Genomic DNA, 16,622 nt, shown 5'->3' with positions numbered 1-16,622 from the left:
AATGGTCCTTTAATCTGATGCAACAAGCTCTAAAACTAATCTGTCCCTGCTGTCCTATTATCACCTCCTATGTGTGTATGTGTGTGTGTGTGTGTGCGTACAGTATGTAAGCTGTGTCATATAGTCTGTATGCATGTGTTGAATGTATTATTGTAGAGACAGATATTAATATTTCATTTTTTCCGTCATCTACAGCACTTTTGATTTCGTTTATTATGATGGAAATGAAACAACCCGCCTCAGGCTGCAACTAATGAGATTTTCTCAGTTAGTTGTTTTGTCAGAAAATAGTGAAAAATTAATAATGTTTCTTATAATTTCAAAGTTGACATCCTCATATGTTTTAATTCGTCCAAACAAAAGTCCAAAACCCAAAGATAATCAGTTGTTTAACAAAAAAAATCATAATCAGAAGCTGAAACCAGCTAATGTTTAGCATTTTTGCTTAAAAAATTACTAAAACAATTTAATAAAAGCTCTAAATTAAGCCAAGTATCTACAGTTTGTTACAGTAAACATCCACTGATGAGAGTTAGGCTCCAGGAATCATTTTGTTTAAAGGTTCTTAAGTGTTAAACTTCATATTCGCCTCATAGCGCTTCATCCGTTGCACTTCTGCCTCTGTAAGCAGTTTCCTACATTCCCAGAATGCCTCTCAACAAAATCCATAAACCACATAAATCTCAGGGTCAAACCCACACAGACATATGTGTGACATTGAGATTCTTGAGCTGCTCTAAATTGAGACACGAGTTTTATCTGCCGCTATCCACAGAATCAAATCTTTTCTCCTGCCTTTTTTGGTGGCGAGATAAAGAACTATTTAATCAAGACTGAAGCTGACTTTGGTGGCGTAAAACCTTGTAGTTAAATAGCTGCACCCTGACTGATTAATAGAGGACGGCGCCGCACCTCCGGGTTTCAGCTGCTAAAGGCGACACTTGAAAAGTTACACAGTCAAATAATTGGGTCTATTTTTTCTTCTACCTGTCAAGTTGTTTACTGTCAGAACATGATGTTCCGGTGATGAATCCTCGTTTAAAACTTCCTCCAACTTCTCACTTTCTTCCTCCAGTCTCCCTGCAGGATATCAACATGAGGAAGGCCTTCAAGAGCAGTACCATCCAGGACCAGCAGGTGGTGTCGAGGACCTCCGTCCCCAACCCCGTGGTGGAGATGTACCATCGCTGTGACAAACCTCCGCCTCTCAACATCCTCAGCCCCTACAGGTCAGTAATTCAGCCTGACTGTTTCATATTGCTAAGTTACAAATCCTACTAACCTTTAATGCACTTTTAATGGTGGAACATTTACCAACAGTAAGTCATATGACAAACTGCTGACTGAATTAGCTGCCTCTTACGAAACTCAGCCCTGAACTTAACATTGGGAGCTACTGGGTTGGTTTTGGTAGAAAAGAACAGCAACAGCAGGTAGTTTACTGTGATTATTCACATTAGCAAAAACATTAAGAGAAAACTGTTGGAAAAAGCAGTATGGTTTCAAAATTCCACACTAATGCATGTTTTTATTGATTAACTACAGGAAATTTTAGATCAAAGTGTATTTCTTACTTTCCAAGCAGATATCTCATAACTAGTTAACAGTAGTTACCATTTTAACATCAAACCATTAAGTTAATAGTTATAGTAGTAATTTAATCTTTGATAAATTGATGTGTTTTTACTGACAGTACAGTAGTAGTTGTACAGTATAGTACAGTAACTAGAGGATAGTTAGGAAAGGGTAACAACTACTCTCACCTTTTTTCACATTTTAGGTCCTTCTTTCTTAAATAATGGCAAGCTAATTACCTACAATACAGTATTCTGAATCTGGTGGAGGTATTACTAATTTTACGTTTTTAATGATCCCATCCAGACACGTTCTAAAATGTGTAAAAAATACTCTGTTTGATATATTTTTTTCCCACAAAAAGTTCAGTCTTCATGTTAAAGATGTTTTAAGATGTGTACTCTTTGAATAATGATGCATCCAATATGTGTTTTCCACAAAATGTAAATTATCTTGTTAAAATCCTTAAAATGACACCTCCTCCTCCTCCCTCATTAAAAATTCAGAAATCTATGAATATGCAAACATTTTTTCATTTCATATGTTTAACTGCTGAACACAAGATGTCTCCTACGTCTTTGTGAAGTCAATTCTCAGTGTTGAAGGCTTCAGGTTTCCACATCACACTTATATACGTTGAATACTGGACCACGATTGGCTCCAAATTAGCTGTGATGTCACAAATCCCAGTCACACGTAGGTTGAGCACAGAGAAACTTTCCCCATTCAGCAGATAAATGTGAAAACAACCTTCTAGTGTCGAACTTTGCACATAAATCATTCTGCACAGTGAAGCTCAAACATCCAACTGATAATAAAAACATCTTTTTGAGTCAAGAGGGACTTTATACTGAGTCAGCACTGAGTCTGGTTTGTCTCCAGCCCAGTTGTGGCCCCCACAAAAGTAACCAGTAATTCACTAAGATGAGGTGCAACCCCCTGCTTCTAATCAAACCAACTTTTCCATGTTTATCTTTTCTTCTTCTTCACTCACTCCTCTGTTCGTCCATGCAGGGATGACAAGAAGGACGCATTGAAGTTCTACACTGACCCCTCTTACTTCTTCAACCTGTGGAAGGAGAAGATGCTGCAGGCCACCGAGGACAAACGCAAGGAGAAGAGGCGGCAGAAGGTATGGTTGTGTGTTCTGGTGGAGTGTGCAGTATGTGTATTTGTCGGGGGGGGCGCTTGGCATATGCTTCGGGGGGTGAATGTGTGTGACGGAGCTTGTCTGCAAGGGTGCAAAAGAGCAATTTTTTTAAAAAGATCATCTTCTGATTTAATTTGCTAATCAGTTTTCTCCAGCCGAGTTGTGTCTTTTTTTTATGCTGTTATTCGTTTCATTTCCTGCATTCAGCCTGTATATCTTACTGTACCCGCCATTTAGCTTTGCTTCGCTGTGTAATTGGTTATTGATACAGCAGCAGTTGGGCAGGATCATTATCCGGAGACAAAGTAATGGCCGAAGGGGAGTAAAACTTTTAAACAATTTATGTGTTGAGTCATATTCACGTCAATAAAACGAACCATGAACCTTTATGCAAACATATTCATAAAACTGATCAATCTCAACCTTTAAGCCAACATGGACGAGAAGGCCTTAAAATGCCCTGAAAAATGGACATTTGGATGTCTAGCTTCCATGGCAACTGGGCAAACTTCATCTGCTAAGGATGAAAATGTGACATGATCGAAAGCTCCAGAACAGCTATTAATAGTTTTATTTATATTTATACAAAGGTATAGCTCCTATATACTGCAATAGCACAGGTATTACAGTACAGCAACAGATCTGCCTGTAGAAAGTATCCAAGTTATCCCAGTTATTACTATAAGAGTGATAGATAAATTATCAATAGACTGAGGTTGGTTGAAGTCAAGCGTCTCTTTAATTCAAACAACACACGTGTTATGGAGACTCTGCGAACTCTCCGTGGAGAATTCTGAAGAAGGAAAGAAATTCACTGGTGGCCTTGGGAGGCACCTTAAGCTGTTTACAGATTCCTACCAGACCTAGACAAAGCTTTACAGAGCTCTCCCTTCCACATGATATCCATATGACTTTGTCCTGCTGTTACCCTCGAAACCTGCAGTCTAATATATATAACCATACATGGTACACAATGTACAGATTACACAATGTACAGATTTTTCTATCAAAGAGTTATCATCGGTTTGTGTTATTGTTTGCCTAGCTTATATAGCATGATAGTACACAGTGAATTCAGTGGAATCCAAGGGGTATATAAAGATGGATTTAGCGAGGTGTAACATTACCCATTGGTTTGCATTGGAGCCGCTTTGAAGCCCAGAGTTGCTTCTTATGGTCGGCACAAACTTTTCCCAATAAAGAGTGTAGGGTGTTGCCTTTCACACTCTGGACACATGCCCTGCTACCTCGAACCGAAGCTAATGCTAGCTTATTGGGAACACCAAGTGGCGCACTTGAGCTAATGATAACTACTTCAGCTAAATTGTGCTAACAGAGCAGGTAGCATAACTAAGTAACATTAACCTTAAATATTACGACAATAGTCCGACTCAGTGCGAGTCCAGGAGCAGCAGGTGAGCCAACTGTCAATCACAGCTGTCGATCAACGCCCACAAGACGGACATCAAAGCTATTATAAGTCTTCAAATCTTATTAATCCTACACTTATTAGAGGCCCAAATTTTGTGATTGAGACCATAATGACTCATTGAAAAATATGATTTACTTGGTATTTCTAGAAAGAAGTTGATGCTTTTTGAATGGGAGTCAGCTGCAGTCAGCATCTAGTGGCCATCGGTGGTATTGCACTTGAAGATACTTCCACATTGGCTTCAGCCTCAAGCCGTGGTTGTTGCTGCTTGGTAGGAATAGTTGATCAGAAGCTAGCCTTGGGTATTTATTCAATCCAAGGGGGTAAGAGCTTTTAACAGTTTTGTCTTTTGCAGTTAATTCTGTATGAGGCTCTTTTGAACATCCCCTAAATGTTCACTTATATCACTTCATATTGGGATTTCAGTGATATTCCCCTCTGGTGCAAAATAACTTCAAAATGCTACACTTAACTCCTTCAGCTGGCTCGACAAAACACTTCTCAAACCCCTGACCCACTGCTGCTGTATGTGTTTGCTGCACTTTGTTAATATTTCTGTTCATTTTAATGCTGCTCACATTTTTTCTGTTCCCTCCCTTCAACCTTGAAATATCCTTTTAAAGAAACAAAACCAGTTTTCACTCCTTGAAAAATTGACAGGTTTCGAATCCTTGAGGAAGCTCAGCTGCAGGAGGATAGCTCTTTTTTTTACCACTCTTTCCTCCTCCTCCTGCTCTTCTTCCTCATTCCTTTCTCTAATTTATCAAATAGAGTCACCTGGCCTTCCAAGACACACACACCCCACCCTTCCTCCTCCTCCTCCTCCTCCTCTGCTCAGTCTAACGCACCAGCTTGTCTTTCTCCCATGTTTCCATAGGGCTGTCCGGCCCACCCTGACAGGCCCCACTCCAGACAGGCCCCACCCAGGAGCCCCCTGTCCATCTCTGTAAGACAACCCCGACCCCCTAACCTGCCCTCTCCTGCCCCCCCTCCCTCCCCTTCCCCCCCGCCTCCCACTATACCTCTCCACATCCCACTAACACACACACACACACACACACACATATTACACACTCACCTGTCATAGAGGATGTATGAACGCAGGTAAGCAGACAAATTGATAGAAAAACACAAATATTCAACAAATCAATGGTTGTATTTCAACACTGTTAAAAGACACACACACATACACACACACACACACACTCCCTCCTGTTTGTGTCCGTGTGTTTCACGTTACGTTCGCTTGCCACCTCACCCTCCCTCTAACCGTCTGTGTTTGGTTTGGTTCCTGTGTTCCTAAACGTTTTGGTTCTCTTGTCCATCGTTTTACTGGTGTATGTGATGAGTAGACTATTGTGTGTGTGTGTGTGTGTGTGTGTGTCATTGGTTCGGTGTGAGTTTGCCCCATGGTGAAGGAGCTGGTGATGGGGTCCTGTTCTTTCCCTTTGCACCAAAGAAATCAATAATCAATGACTGAAGTTTCTCTCCGCTCCTCTGTCTATCTGTCTATCTGTCTGTCTTTGTTTCTCTTCCAGGAGCAGCAGAGGCAGGTCGAGGACCCCGGCAGAGAGGTGAAGAAGGTCAGTACGGATTTACACAAATATATGATCACTATTTAATTTAAACGTGTGATAATGTCGTCCCAACACTTTTTAAATGTAAACCAGCCGTGCCAGAGTTACTATCACTCAACATAGTGAATGTTTAGTTTTGTTCCAGGGAATTAGATCATTAGTGATGTTGGCGTCTGATGCACAAATATGTAGACAGTGTCTGTTATTTTGGCCATATAGTGTAATATCCTGTGTTTTACAACCATTTGTGGCCCCATAACACGACTTTTAGGTCATAAAATATGTATGACTGATGCATTTAGGACCCCTAAAACGATTTTGCCAGTTAAAAAGGTTGTCTGGCAGGGTCCTGTAAGAGGATTTAATAGCAATGCTAATATATTGTAAACATATCTAATTTAGCTTTATTTAATGCAATATATTAAAAAACATCAATACATGGCACGTCCCGGTAGCCTACTGGTTAAGACGCATGCCACATAATCCATCTCTCTCAGTTTCTTGTCATCTCTCTACTGTTACTATAATAAAAAGCATAAAATGACCCTAAATAATATATATAAAAACCTAATTTGGTATCCCAACTCCAAAGCTGTGGAGCTCTGCTTTCTTGCCGTCTGCGCTTTGGTGTCTGGCTTCAATTTGCTGTTCAGTGTTTGTGAAAAGCAGTTTGAATTGATAACAAATGTTTTATATAATAACAACAGTCTTTGATATCCATTTTAAGTCTAAAATTCGCCTGAGCTAAAATTATACTGTCACCAGTTTTTGGCTGAGCAAAGTTTGTGGTTTGTTCATTTAGACGTGCATGTACACATCACAGCGTCACCGATGTGTATGACAGTATTGAGTGAATAGCAAAGGTTCCCAAGACTTAGTGAACTTTTTAAGAGGATCATTGCCAGTATGGAGAACTCTTTATCACTCCAGAACCATATTCAGTAAAAGTATCATTCACTTATGTAAGAATAGAGGCTATTAACGCTGTCCTTACTGGGCTGTTAGGGAGGTAAAGCTGTGCTAATTCTCCAGACCAGAACAGTTAAATGTTAAAGTCATGTAATCCAGGTAAGAGACATGATGTAGAAAATTGCAGACACAGGTGTTGTCACAGTATTTATCACTTCAGTGAAGAAAAATGTCTGCCTGTTTTACCCTGAAGGTGCGTAAGGCTCGTAACCGGCGTCAGGAGTGGAACGTCCTGGCCTACGACAAAGAGTTCAGACCAGACGCCAGGCTCACCCCCTCGCCGTACCACGGCATGTCTTCAGAAGGCTCTCTGTCCCCTGACAGCAGGTACACACACACACACACATACATAGTTGTGTTTCTAACACTTCAGAGCACATGACATTGATTTATATTCATTTCCTGGAGACTTACACTAACTATAACACCTACCTGTCAAACCCTAACCCTTATCTTAACCTTTAACCGAGTCCTCACCCTAGAATTTAAGGATTTACACAATGGGGACTTCAGTGTCCCCATAATGTCACTCTGTAAGCAGATTTATGTCCCCACGACATGAGTTATACAAGGACACTATCTGCTCCTACATGACTGAGATTTTCCTCTAAGGTCCTGTTGCCTTGTTACAGTCTAGCCTCACAACAAACACATCTGTGTTTATATGTTAGTTGTCTCCTAGAGATAACCAGATGTGACAAAAGTGGTTCACTGGGAATACACCTACTCAAGGAGACAAACACACACTCATGGGTCAGATTATTAGCGTTTAACAGTGAGGTTTTCTGCATTAGGATGAAACTTAAATCAGACTTTCAGTATTTTCTCCTTAGTCTTAATAAGACTATAAATAGTAGAATTACTCTATACTGTAGTATGATTTGTGCACATACTGCTTGGATGCATGTATACATAACCACTCAGTCACAATTAAACACATCCATCAACAAACCTGTAAACTGATATAGAGCCTTAAGCAGTAGATGTCTTCAGTTTGTGGTCTATGCTGCCCTCTTCTGGAGAAGGCAATACAGAGCACAAGATATTATTATATTGTATATTATACAATATAATACATTTACAGTTGCACATCCACACCTCTGTAAGAAAAGATGAGATGGATCACTGCAGCAGAGAATACAAAACCAGGATATACTGCAGTGGAGGAGAGTAAATATAAACCCAGTTATGGATAAGTTATATTTGTTCTGTCATTATTTTGCAGCTTTGTTGTCGTTCTGCCAATTTTTTTGTCTACATTTTGCCATTTTAATGCCCAAAACTGTGAGAATCCAGGATTCACTGCAGGATTTTGTGTCTTTTTCCTTGTTTTGTATTTGATCTCCACTATCTGTAAACCTTCTTTATCTGCACGCCTTTCAACTGACCGCCCACTCACATTCCCTCCATCAGGTCAATGGCGTCTGACTCCTACCCAGCCAGCCCCAACCACCCCTCCACCCAGGCTCCCAGCGCAGCCCAACCTACCGACCACCACGCCAGGGACATCCTCAGCGCGGCAGCCCAGACACAGTCGCTGGACCGGGGCATCAGGCCAGCTACCCAGCCTCCGGGTGCTGCAGGGGCCGCAGCAGCGGGGCGACATGCAGCCTCCCTGGGCAGGACCCCATCAGGACACGGAGTCCAGGCTGGCGGAGATCCAACGGTTAACGGACCGAGGCAGCAGTCGGTTAAGGACTACCGGGCCGGGCACGGGTAGGTTTGGTCATTGTAGACCAGGTTTTATTTTAATGTATTAATTTATATATTTGTTTAATTTTGGTGGTGTTTGTATTTTATTTTCTACTATTTGTTTGACTAAAAATGTGCATCCCTGTTTGCCATTGGATGAGCAAAAGAGCTACTGGTGTTTTGATGTACTGATGGCTGAGTTTTAATTTAAAACTGAATAAAAAACAGTAAAGATTTCAGCTTTCCATTACCATCTCAGAATTGCAGTTTAGTTTGTATTAGTCTGCAGCATGTCCTGTCTGCAGACTGATCGAAGCTGATCGTCTGTCTGATTTGGAATAATCCCAGTTATCATGTTGTCTGAAGAGATCTTAAGATACTGAACCCCCGTCTTGCTCCCTAAGAAGCTCTGGCTCAATGACTGAAATGTCAAACATGATATTTAAACCATAAAGGCTTAGCTAATGTCAACCAACTGCTGCTTTGAATGTTAAAATGAAATTCTCTCCTTTTGAAAATGTGTCTCCATGACTTTTCCTAGAGATCTATACAAATCAATGATTTTAGACACACATTTTCCCTCTACTATTAACTACAGATACATCAAAACAGGCTTAACGGTTCAAACAGTGAACAGAATAAAAGAAATCTATGAGAAATATAGTTATACACAGTAGTAAAATAATAATAGCAATTAGTAAAGAAAAACTGAAAAGAGTAAAAGCAATGAATCACAAGCAGAAAAATCAATAAGACAGCAGCTGCCTTGCAGTGCTACATTGCTGATACAAAGCTGGAGTGTAAAGTAATTTTACTGCTAATGCTTCCTCCTGCCCTGTGAAATCTATACATCTGACCTTTAAGGAATAGTTGAACATTTTGGGAAATATACTTATTCGCTTATTCATTCCGAGAGCTAAATGAGATACTATTCTGATCCATTAAATATAAAGCTATACGCAGGAGATGCTTTGCTTAGCTTAGCATACAAACTGGAAACAAGGGGGAACAGCTAGCCTGGCTCTGTCTGAAAGTTAAAAAGTCCACCTACCAGCACCTCTAAGGCCACAATTTGTTGTTTTGACCATTTGGTTTTTGTACATATTTAAAAATGAGACATTGTGTTAATTAATGAGCTTTAGAGTTGCTGGTAGGCGGATGATTTTTAAGCTAGCATACTTAGCAAAATGTCAAAAGTTAGCAAAACTATTTCTTTAAAGGGAGCATCTCAAACTATTTATTTAAAGGATGGTAGATATCGCTTTTGTATCGCAATTATGTTTGCTCTTTAGCAAACTTTTCTTTTAAAGATTTAAAGATTTGTTTTGGACTTTTAGGTTAGCATACCATGCTAAAGGACCACAGTTATTACGGCTTGTTGACCTCCCATATTCACTTTAATTCTAAATCAAAGTTCTTCTTTTCTCTCCTTCTCCTGCACCAGCAGCCAGCCCTCCACCATCCCAGAGTACTATATCCCCCCTGCCCCTCCCCCTCCTCCCCCTACCATCCCCTCCGCCCAGACCGCCTTCGACTCCACCACAGCCCCACCCTCCGGCGCCGCCTCCGCTGTCCCCCCGACCTCCTCCGCCCTCTCCCGTCCCTACTCCCCCTCCCCTCCTCCTCCCCCGGCCAACTACGTGCCCTCTCCTTCCCACCCCCCTTCGGGCGCGCCCCCGGCCGCCCCCCCACCTCCTCCGCCTGGAGGCTCCGTGGGTCACCCGGCACACCCGTCTCCGCCGCACGCTGCTGTCGGCCAGGCGGCTGCGGACGCCCAGCCCCAGGCGAGGAAGTCCACCATGCTGGGGATGATCCCGATGAGCGATGCCCGCTCCGACCTGCTGGCTGCCATACGTAGAGGTAAATATGATGTTTTTTCCACTTTAAAATAATAAAATACTAAACTACCTGCCTTACTTTGGTCTATATATTAGTTTGTAGCCCCTGTCAGTCATGCAGCTTGTTACATGGATGTTATGTTGGTCTCACGTCTGAAGAAGCACCCAAACAGCACAGAATGAATTGAATTCTGCAAGATTAATATAAAGGCTGCAGCATCATAAGGTTAAATATGCACAGAAAGAGATTAGCTCGTCGTCTTGTTCGCCTTATTAAGAACACTGCAATAAATGTACCACTTAATTATAATTCTAATACACAAAAAAAGAATAAAATTGCTTTAATAAACCACAAAGGCAGATGGCCGCCCACCTAGAGCCCAGTTCTGCTCGAGGTTTCTTCCCATTAAAGGGGAGTTTTTCCCTTGCCGCTGCTGCCAAGTGCTTACTCATGAAGGAATGTTGGGTCTCTGTAAATTAAAGAGTACGGTCTAGAAAAGTGCCCTGAGATGACTTCTACACTGACTACAAGTCTCAAAAGTAATAATCAGACCAGCTTTCTCCTTCCTTATATTATCAGTTTTCATTCAAACCTGCTGCATGAATGAATGAATGAATATGTCTTGTCATTCTATGCTGGTGCGCTGTCACATATTATAAAATGGGCAACAGATTTTGTGTGATGTAATAACTTCAAACGGTCATTAAACTTATTACTTATGATTCACTGGTAGAATAGAGGGGGGGGAATGAGTATCTCTCACGCTCATGATTGCTGTTAATTAAGGCCTCAATGACAAAATACGACACTGATGCAGCCTGTGAGAGAACAAAGAACTCTTCCTTCATATTTTAATGTGGCCACAGCTCCTTCTTTCACACTGTGTGGCAAATACTGCACAATCATTGTGACTCTTTCCTTAAATGTCCTGCAATGTCTGAATGATAGATGATGCCGGTAGTGTTATGTAATCCATGTCTGAAAAGAGCTATAAATAGGGGTTTATATTATAATGAAGCTTTTGGAAAAACTGATAAATTATCTTGACAGTAAGCAGACGCGTTGTTAAAACCACACTTACTTACCTGAGCTGTCATCCTACTCATGCTCACTCCTTCCTTCTCCCCCCCCCCCTCCTCTTCTCCCTTCCTTCGCAACAGGTATCCAGCTGAGGAAGGTGCAGGAGCAGAGGGAGCAGGAGGCGAAGAGGGAGCCCGTCGGCAATGACGTGGCCACTATCCTGTCGCGCCGTATCGCCGTGGAGTACAGCGAGTCGGACGACGACTCCGAGCTCGACGAGAACGAGTGGTCTGACTAAAAAAAAATGTTTATAAAAAAAAAGAGTGAGATAAAGACGGGGGGGGGGCTCGGTGGGTGGTGATGATGATGACGGAGGGGAAGGTGCGAGGGGGGAGAAACATTGTGACATTGAGGTGGAAATGAAGGGGTTTGGTTAGTTTTAATATTCATCATTAACATTTTAACAAAAAAAAACAATCAATGAAATTCAAAAAAAATCATACATTCACGTACTACAGATCCCCCTGTTGCAGCCTCTCTGAACATCGAGCACTTCTACAGCAACAGGTCGGTAATTTTAGCTTGCTTGGTTGCCCCTGACGACGCCTATTCTTGAAACCCTAGAGATGTGTGTGTGTGTGTGTGTGTGTGTGTGTGTCTAACCACCCGGGGTGTTTGCCACGACAGACGCACACACACACACACACATGCTCACATTCACACTATTTCAACACCCTGCCGCCCCCGTCCGCACATTTTTAACATTCAGCGGTGGGGGAAAACAAACGCGCCAACTCCTCCCTCCCTACATCGTTGAGTGGTATTTGCGAGCGATATATCAGGCTCTCAAACTGTAGGTAGGTGTGCCCCTAGTGAGTACGGGGTAATGTGTTTACAAAGCACATGGTATAGCACAAGAAAAAAAAAAACTAATTATAGTGCAATCTTAACTTATCTGCCAAATGGTGAGAAAGAATTTATGAAAACAAGTCAGGAAAATCAGGGAAAACAATAGTTCCACAGAGGATTACTCCGCTCTGTTGGGTTGTGCCTGTTTAAGAAACAAGTGCACCTAACCTTGAAAAACTGCACTTAGCTTTTGGGAGTTTTACCCATTGGTCACCTTAAAGGGAAACTTCAGTATTTTTCAACCTGGACCCTGTTTTCCCATCTTTTTGTGTCTTAGTGACTAATGGGGACAACAGTTTTTGAAACTGGTCCAGTATTGAGCAAGAGCGCTTCAGTTGGCAGCCGCTAAACAGGCTGCAGTGTAATCTGATGGGGCAATAGCGCTCCGTCAATGTACGTCCACTAAAAGTGCTTGTTTTTGCTACTAACAGGTTCAGATTGTTATTATAAGTGTCTGACAACATTATGGAAAGAACCATACAAAAAAATATAATGTTTTTCTTTACCCTTCGCTTGATCTGGTCTGTTTGTTATTGTGTCTAAACAAGTCTCGCTCAAGTAGAAGTCTCATTCTGAAATCTCGCGAGAGTTGGGTTGTTGTCAAAATTAGCTAAATATTCAGCCATGACAGAGTTGGAGTGAAGAGTGCCAGAAGAAGTTTGTCATGTTGGAGTACAGGAAGTGTAGTTTAGTGTTACCCAAAAGATTTTCAAACTATTTAGCTGTGACTTGACCTGACGTGAATTTTTTTCTACAACAAACTTCTTCCAGCACTCTTCTCTCCAACTCTGTCATGGCTGAATATTTAGCTGATTCGACAACAACTCAACTCTCGCAAGATTTCAGAATGAGACTTCTCCTTGAGCGAGACTTGGTTGGACACTAACAAACAGACCGGATCAAGTGAAAGGTAAAGAAAAACATTTTATTTCTCTGTATGGTTCTTTCCATAATGTTGTCAGATACTTATAATAACAATCTGAGCCTGTTAGTAGCAAAAACAAGCACTTTTAGTGGACGTACATTGACAGAGCTCTATTGCCCCGTTAGGTTACATTACAGCCCATTTTGCAGCTGCTAGCTGAAGCGCTCTCGCTCAATACTGGACCAATTTCGAAAACCGTTGTCCCCATTAGTCACTTAGACACAAAAAGATGGGAAAACAGGATCCAGATTGAAAGATACCGAAGTTTCCTTGAACCAACATGCAACGATAGAGTCAAGCCCAAAATGAACTCTGTGTAATGAATTCTGGCTGGTGTGCATGCTAACAGTTTAATGTGTAGCATGTTAGCTAACTGTAGCTGGCGCGAATTGTGTTGTTACTTAGCTTAATTTTAATGTCACATATCTGAACCTGCTGGTTATTGTGAAAAGGTAGAGACTGAAGTTTGAGGTTCTTTGAATATATTTAAAACTGGAGGTCGTCCTGTCGGTAGATCTCTAGCATGATTTGTTGCTAAAACAGAAGGTGAGCGATGTAGCTAAATTAGCTTGTAGCAATTTTGATTTGCGATGGATTTTCTTTTAAAATGATAATTAAGATTCTGTTTTAAGAAATTCATTTACAAGCCATAGAATAAAAACCAATGCCAAAGTTTGGTTTGCTGAAAATCTTCATATTCTGGATATTTGCTCTTTCTTAAAGGCCCAATCTGTATTTTTTTGGTACGTTTGTGTTTCTGAAATGATCAAAATTCAGAATACAGGCCTGTTTTTCTGCTTTTTTTGCCAATCATTACTGGTGTAAACAAAATTTTAACAATGATTGAGTTGTTTACCTTTTTTTTCATATCTCGTCAGTCTGTTTGTTTGTGATAGCCGGTTACAATCGTGTGTTTTCAATTTTGTACGTTTTGTTTACTATACAGCTTTTGTCTGTTCATGCTTTTGCAAGTACACCAGACAAAAGTATCCACAGAGATAAATGTGATGTCAGTTGTGTTGTAACAAACTGAGGACAGTAAGCAGGAGGGGAAAACTCCCATAAAGTCAGTGTAGAGCGTGAATTCATATCTTTAATTGATCCGTTGTGATATACTGAAAGCTGAAACTGTGACACCACCCACCCAGGTTTACAAGCGCCATCAGCCTTGTCAGAGTAATTACTCATCATACAGCCTCCATATTACAGCATTGAAGAATCAAGCAAGCGAGCTTATGCCATTATTTTGGTATGTTTTAGTTTTTTTTTCTTTTTTTGGTCTTTTCTAGTCATTCATAACTTGAAGCCTAACATTTCAGCCAGTGACTGTGTGCTGTGGTATTGGTCGTATATAAACGCTTCCACACTTAACCACACCAGAGCCGCTCTCACAAAGCTTGTCATCCTGAGCCAGGGTCAAAGGTCACGTCCACTCCTACATATATATATATATATATATATGTATATATGACCTTTTCTCGCTCTTAGCGACCCTGGATCAGCACTGCTGTCTGTGGAGGCTTTGTGAACGCAGCCCCTGGACTATAAATACATAAGTGTAAGAGACTTGCAACAGTAATATACAATATATTATCTATCTCTTTTCAGTATAGGTTTGGCTAATCCTCAGTATGAGCTGATTGGACTGTAGTGTTTTTATAATGTGGTTTTCTTTTTAAAATGTGCTGCAGTGAGTTGTTCACTTTGATTTACTTTAGGATTTTCTACTTTCGAGGCCAGGGGTTGAGGTACAGAACCAGATAAAACTGTTGAGCTTGTGTCAGAGAAACAGGTTAAAGGTTGATTTCTTTTTTTTTTTTTTGGTTTTTAATCTACTCTCGAGCCAAAGCAGGATTCAAACGGCATTTTAGTGCTGCATTTATACATTTCCTATCCCACTAAAAGATTAAGCACCACTGTTCTACAAGATATATTAAACTGAGATTGACATTATCCATGTTTTCATCCATTGTAAAGTGAATATTAAGAAGAAGAAGAAGAAGAAACGGACTACATTTCAGTGTTTAGTTCAAATGAGAATGTAGACATTAAAATGCTTGTGAAACAAGTTACATGTAATGTATCTATGTCTAAATATCAAAGTATCAATCAAATCATTTTTAAGCAAGTATAGCCAAATTTTAGCGAAGACACCTGGATGTGTTTTGACCTGCAAGTCACTTAAACAACTAAACTAAGAAGAGCAGGTGTTTGTCATGAATTTGAGACTGTATAGTTGTTGCAGAGATTCAACAACACCCGGGGCTTTTACGCTAATGGTTTTTATTTAAAAAAAAACAAAAAAACCCAAGATTTTGAAAGGGATAGAGCTCAAAAGTAGTTATTTCATTATTTGTATGTAAATACCACACTAGAGTGGAGGAAACGGCTCACTCGATAGCTGCTCTCTGTTACAACCGGGTAAAGGATTTGATTGGTTCTTGATCATCCTCCCTGATTGTTTGATACAGAATTTAAGGGACTGTGGCACGACCTGCATTTGTGAACATATTATTGAAGCAAAAAAAAAAAAAAAAGCACATATGAAAAAGCTACAATGTGGATTTGTCATAGACCTGGGTCAGATTTCACTAGAAAACGTGACCCAGGTCTGATTGACTGATTCTGATTTAAAATCTTATGGTTTTGTTGTTATGCAAGAGCCATAGATATACTCAGTCCTGAAATGCGCCCAGTAGTTTTTGAATCCAAACAACTTCATGACCTTTTCGGAGTCCTAGAATGTAAAAGCTGTGACTGTAAAAACCCGACTCTTTCTGTCTTGTTGGATTTGCTGGTAAAACACTGGTCCTGTCGAAATTACTATAATCAAAATGCTTACCCACAATCCCCAAACTTTGGGAGACAAAGTCTTATATAATCTCAGCACCAAAGGTCGAGATTTCAAATCAACCATACCTTGTGTATCTATGGCTACTGGCTTGTATGAATACTTTATTATGTGTTGAAAAATGTGAGAAATGAGTCATGTTGTATAGACTTTTGGTAAGGAAGCCTGTAAAGTAAAATACATTTGGGGTAATATAACCTAGACAATGAAACAAAATAAAACTGTGTATTGCACACTAAAAACCAACTGTAAGCAAGTATGCATGTAACTATAGACAATAAATGGTGAACAAAAGTGTATATCCTGTCATTTCTTTACATCTACAGTGTGCTGTCTGTATTAGTCATGAATTGATTGGTTTTTTTCTTTATCATCGTCTTCAACTTGAACTTTATTGTCCCCAAGGGGCAATTGGCAACCAGGTAAAACATAACAAATACAAAAAACCCACATAAGCTTACATAATACATCAGTGACAGCAACATAAAACCTGGAGTACATCCAGCCATGATTATCCCATCCAATCGTCCATGTTTTAACCATGATAAATAACCATGTTATCAACTTAATTCACTATTCCTTTCCCACCAATATAGGTGAATAATTGTTCCAATACACCCACCAATATACACCATTGATGCTGAACTGTTAAATATATACAATATTAATATTTTTTTTTATTA

At 40.4% G+C, this 16,622-nt stretch overlaps 1 protein-coding gene across 2 annotated transcripts in view; it reads left to right on the top strand.

Moving 5' to 3' along the window:
- Nucleotides 1-16,233, top strand: part of zgc:109889 (uncharacterized protein LOC553542 homolog) — a 48,607-nt gene extending 32,374 nt beyond the window's left edge. Inside the window, exons 4-11 of one of the 2 annotated variants that reach the window (XM_067579759.1) lie at nt 1,076-1,229; nt 2,590-2,707; nt 5,035-5,103; nt 5,696-5,740; nt 6,897-7,030; nt 8,117-8,419; nt 9,843-10,255; nt 11,395-16,233. In XM_067579759.1, the coding sequence (XP_067435860.1) occupies nt 1,076-1,229; nt 2,590-2,707; nt 5,035-5,103; nt 5,696-5,740; nt 6,897-7,030; nt 8,117-8,419; nt 9,843-10,255; nt 11,395-11,552 (1,394 nt within the window). In that variant the 3' untranslated portion in view covers nt 11,553-16,233. The remainder of the gene's footprint in view (nt 1-1,075; nt 1,230-2,589; nt 2,708-5,034; nt 5,104-5,695; nt 5,741-6,896; nt 7,031-8,116; nt 8,420-9,842; nt 10,256-11,394) is intronic. The other variant, XM_067579760.1, reaches the window with a different exon arrangement.
- Nucleotides 16,234-16,622: the final 389 nt, after the last annotated feature.

This window comes from Thunnus thynnus, chromosome 22 (genome assembly GCF_963924715.1).
Source record: "Thunnus thynnus chromosome 22, fThuThy2.1, whole genome shotgun sequence".
NCBI classification, from domain to species: domain Eukaryota; kingdom Metazoa; phylum Chordata; class Actinopteri; order Scombriformes; family Scombridae; genus Thunnus; species Thunnus thynnus.
The sequence above is the reverse complement of the archived record's forward strand: the minus strand, read 5'-3'. Positions and strand labels throughout refer to the sequence as shown.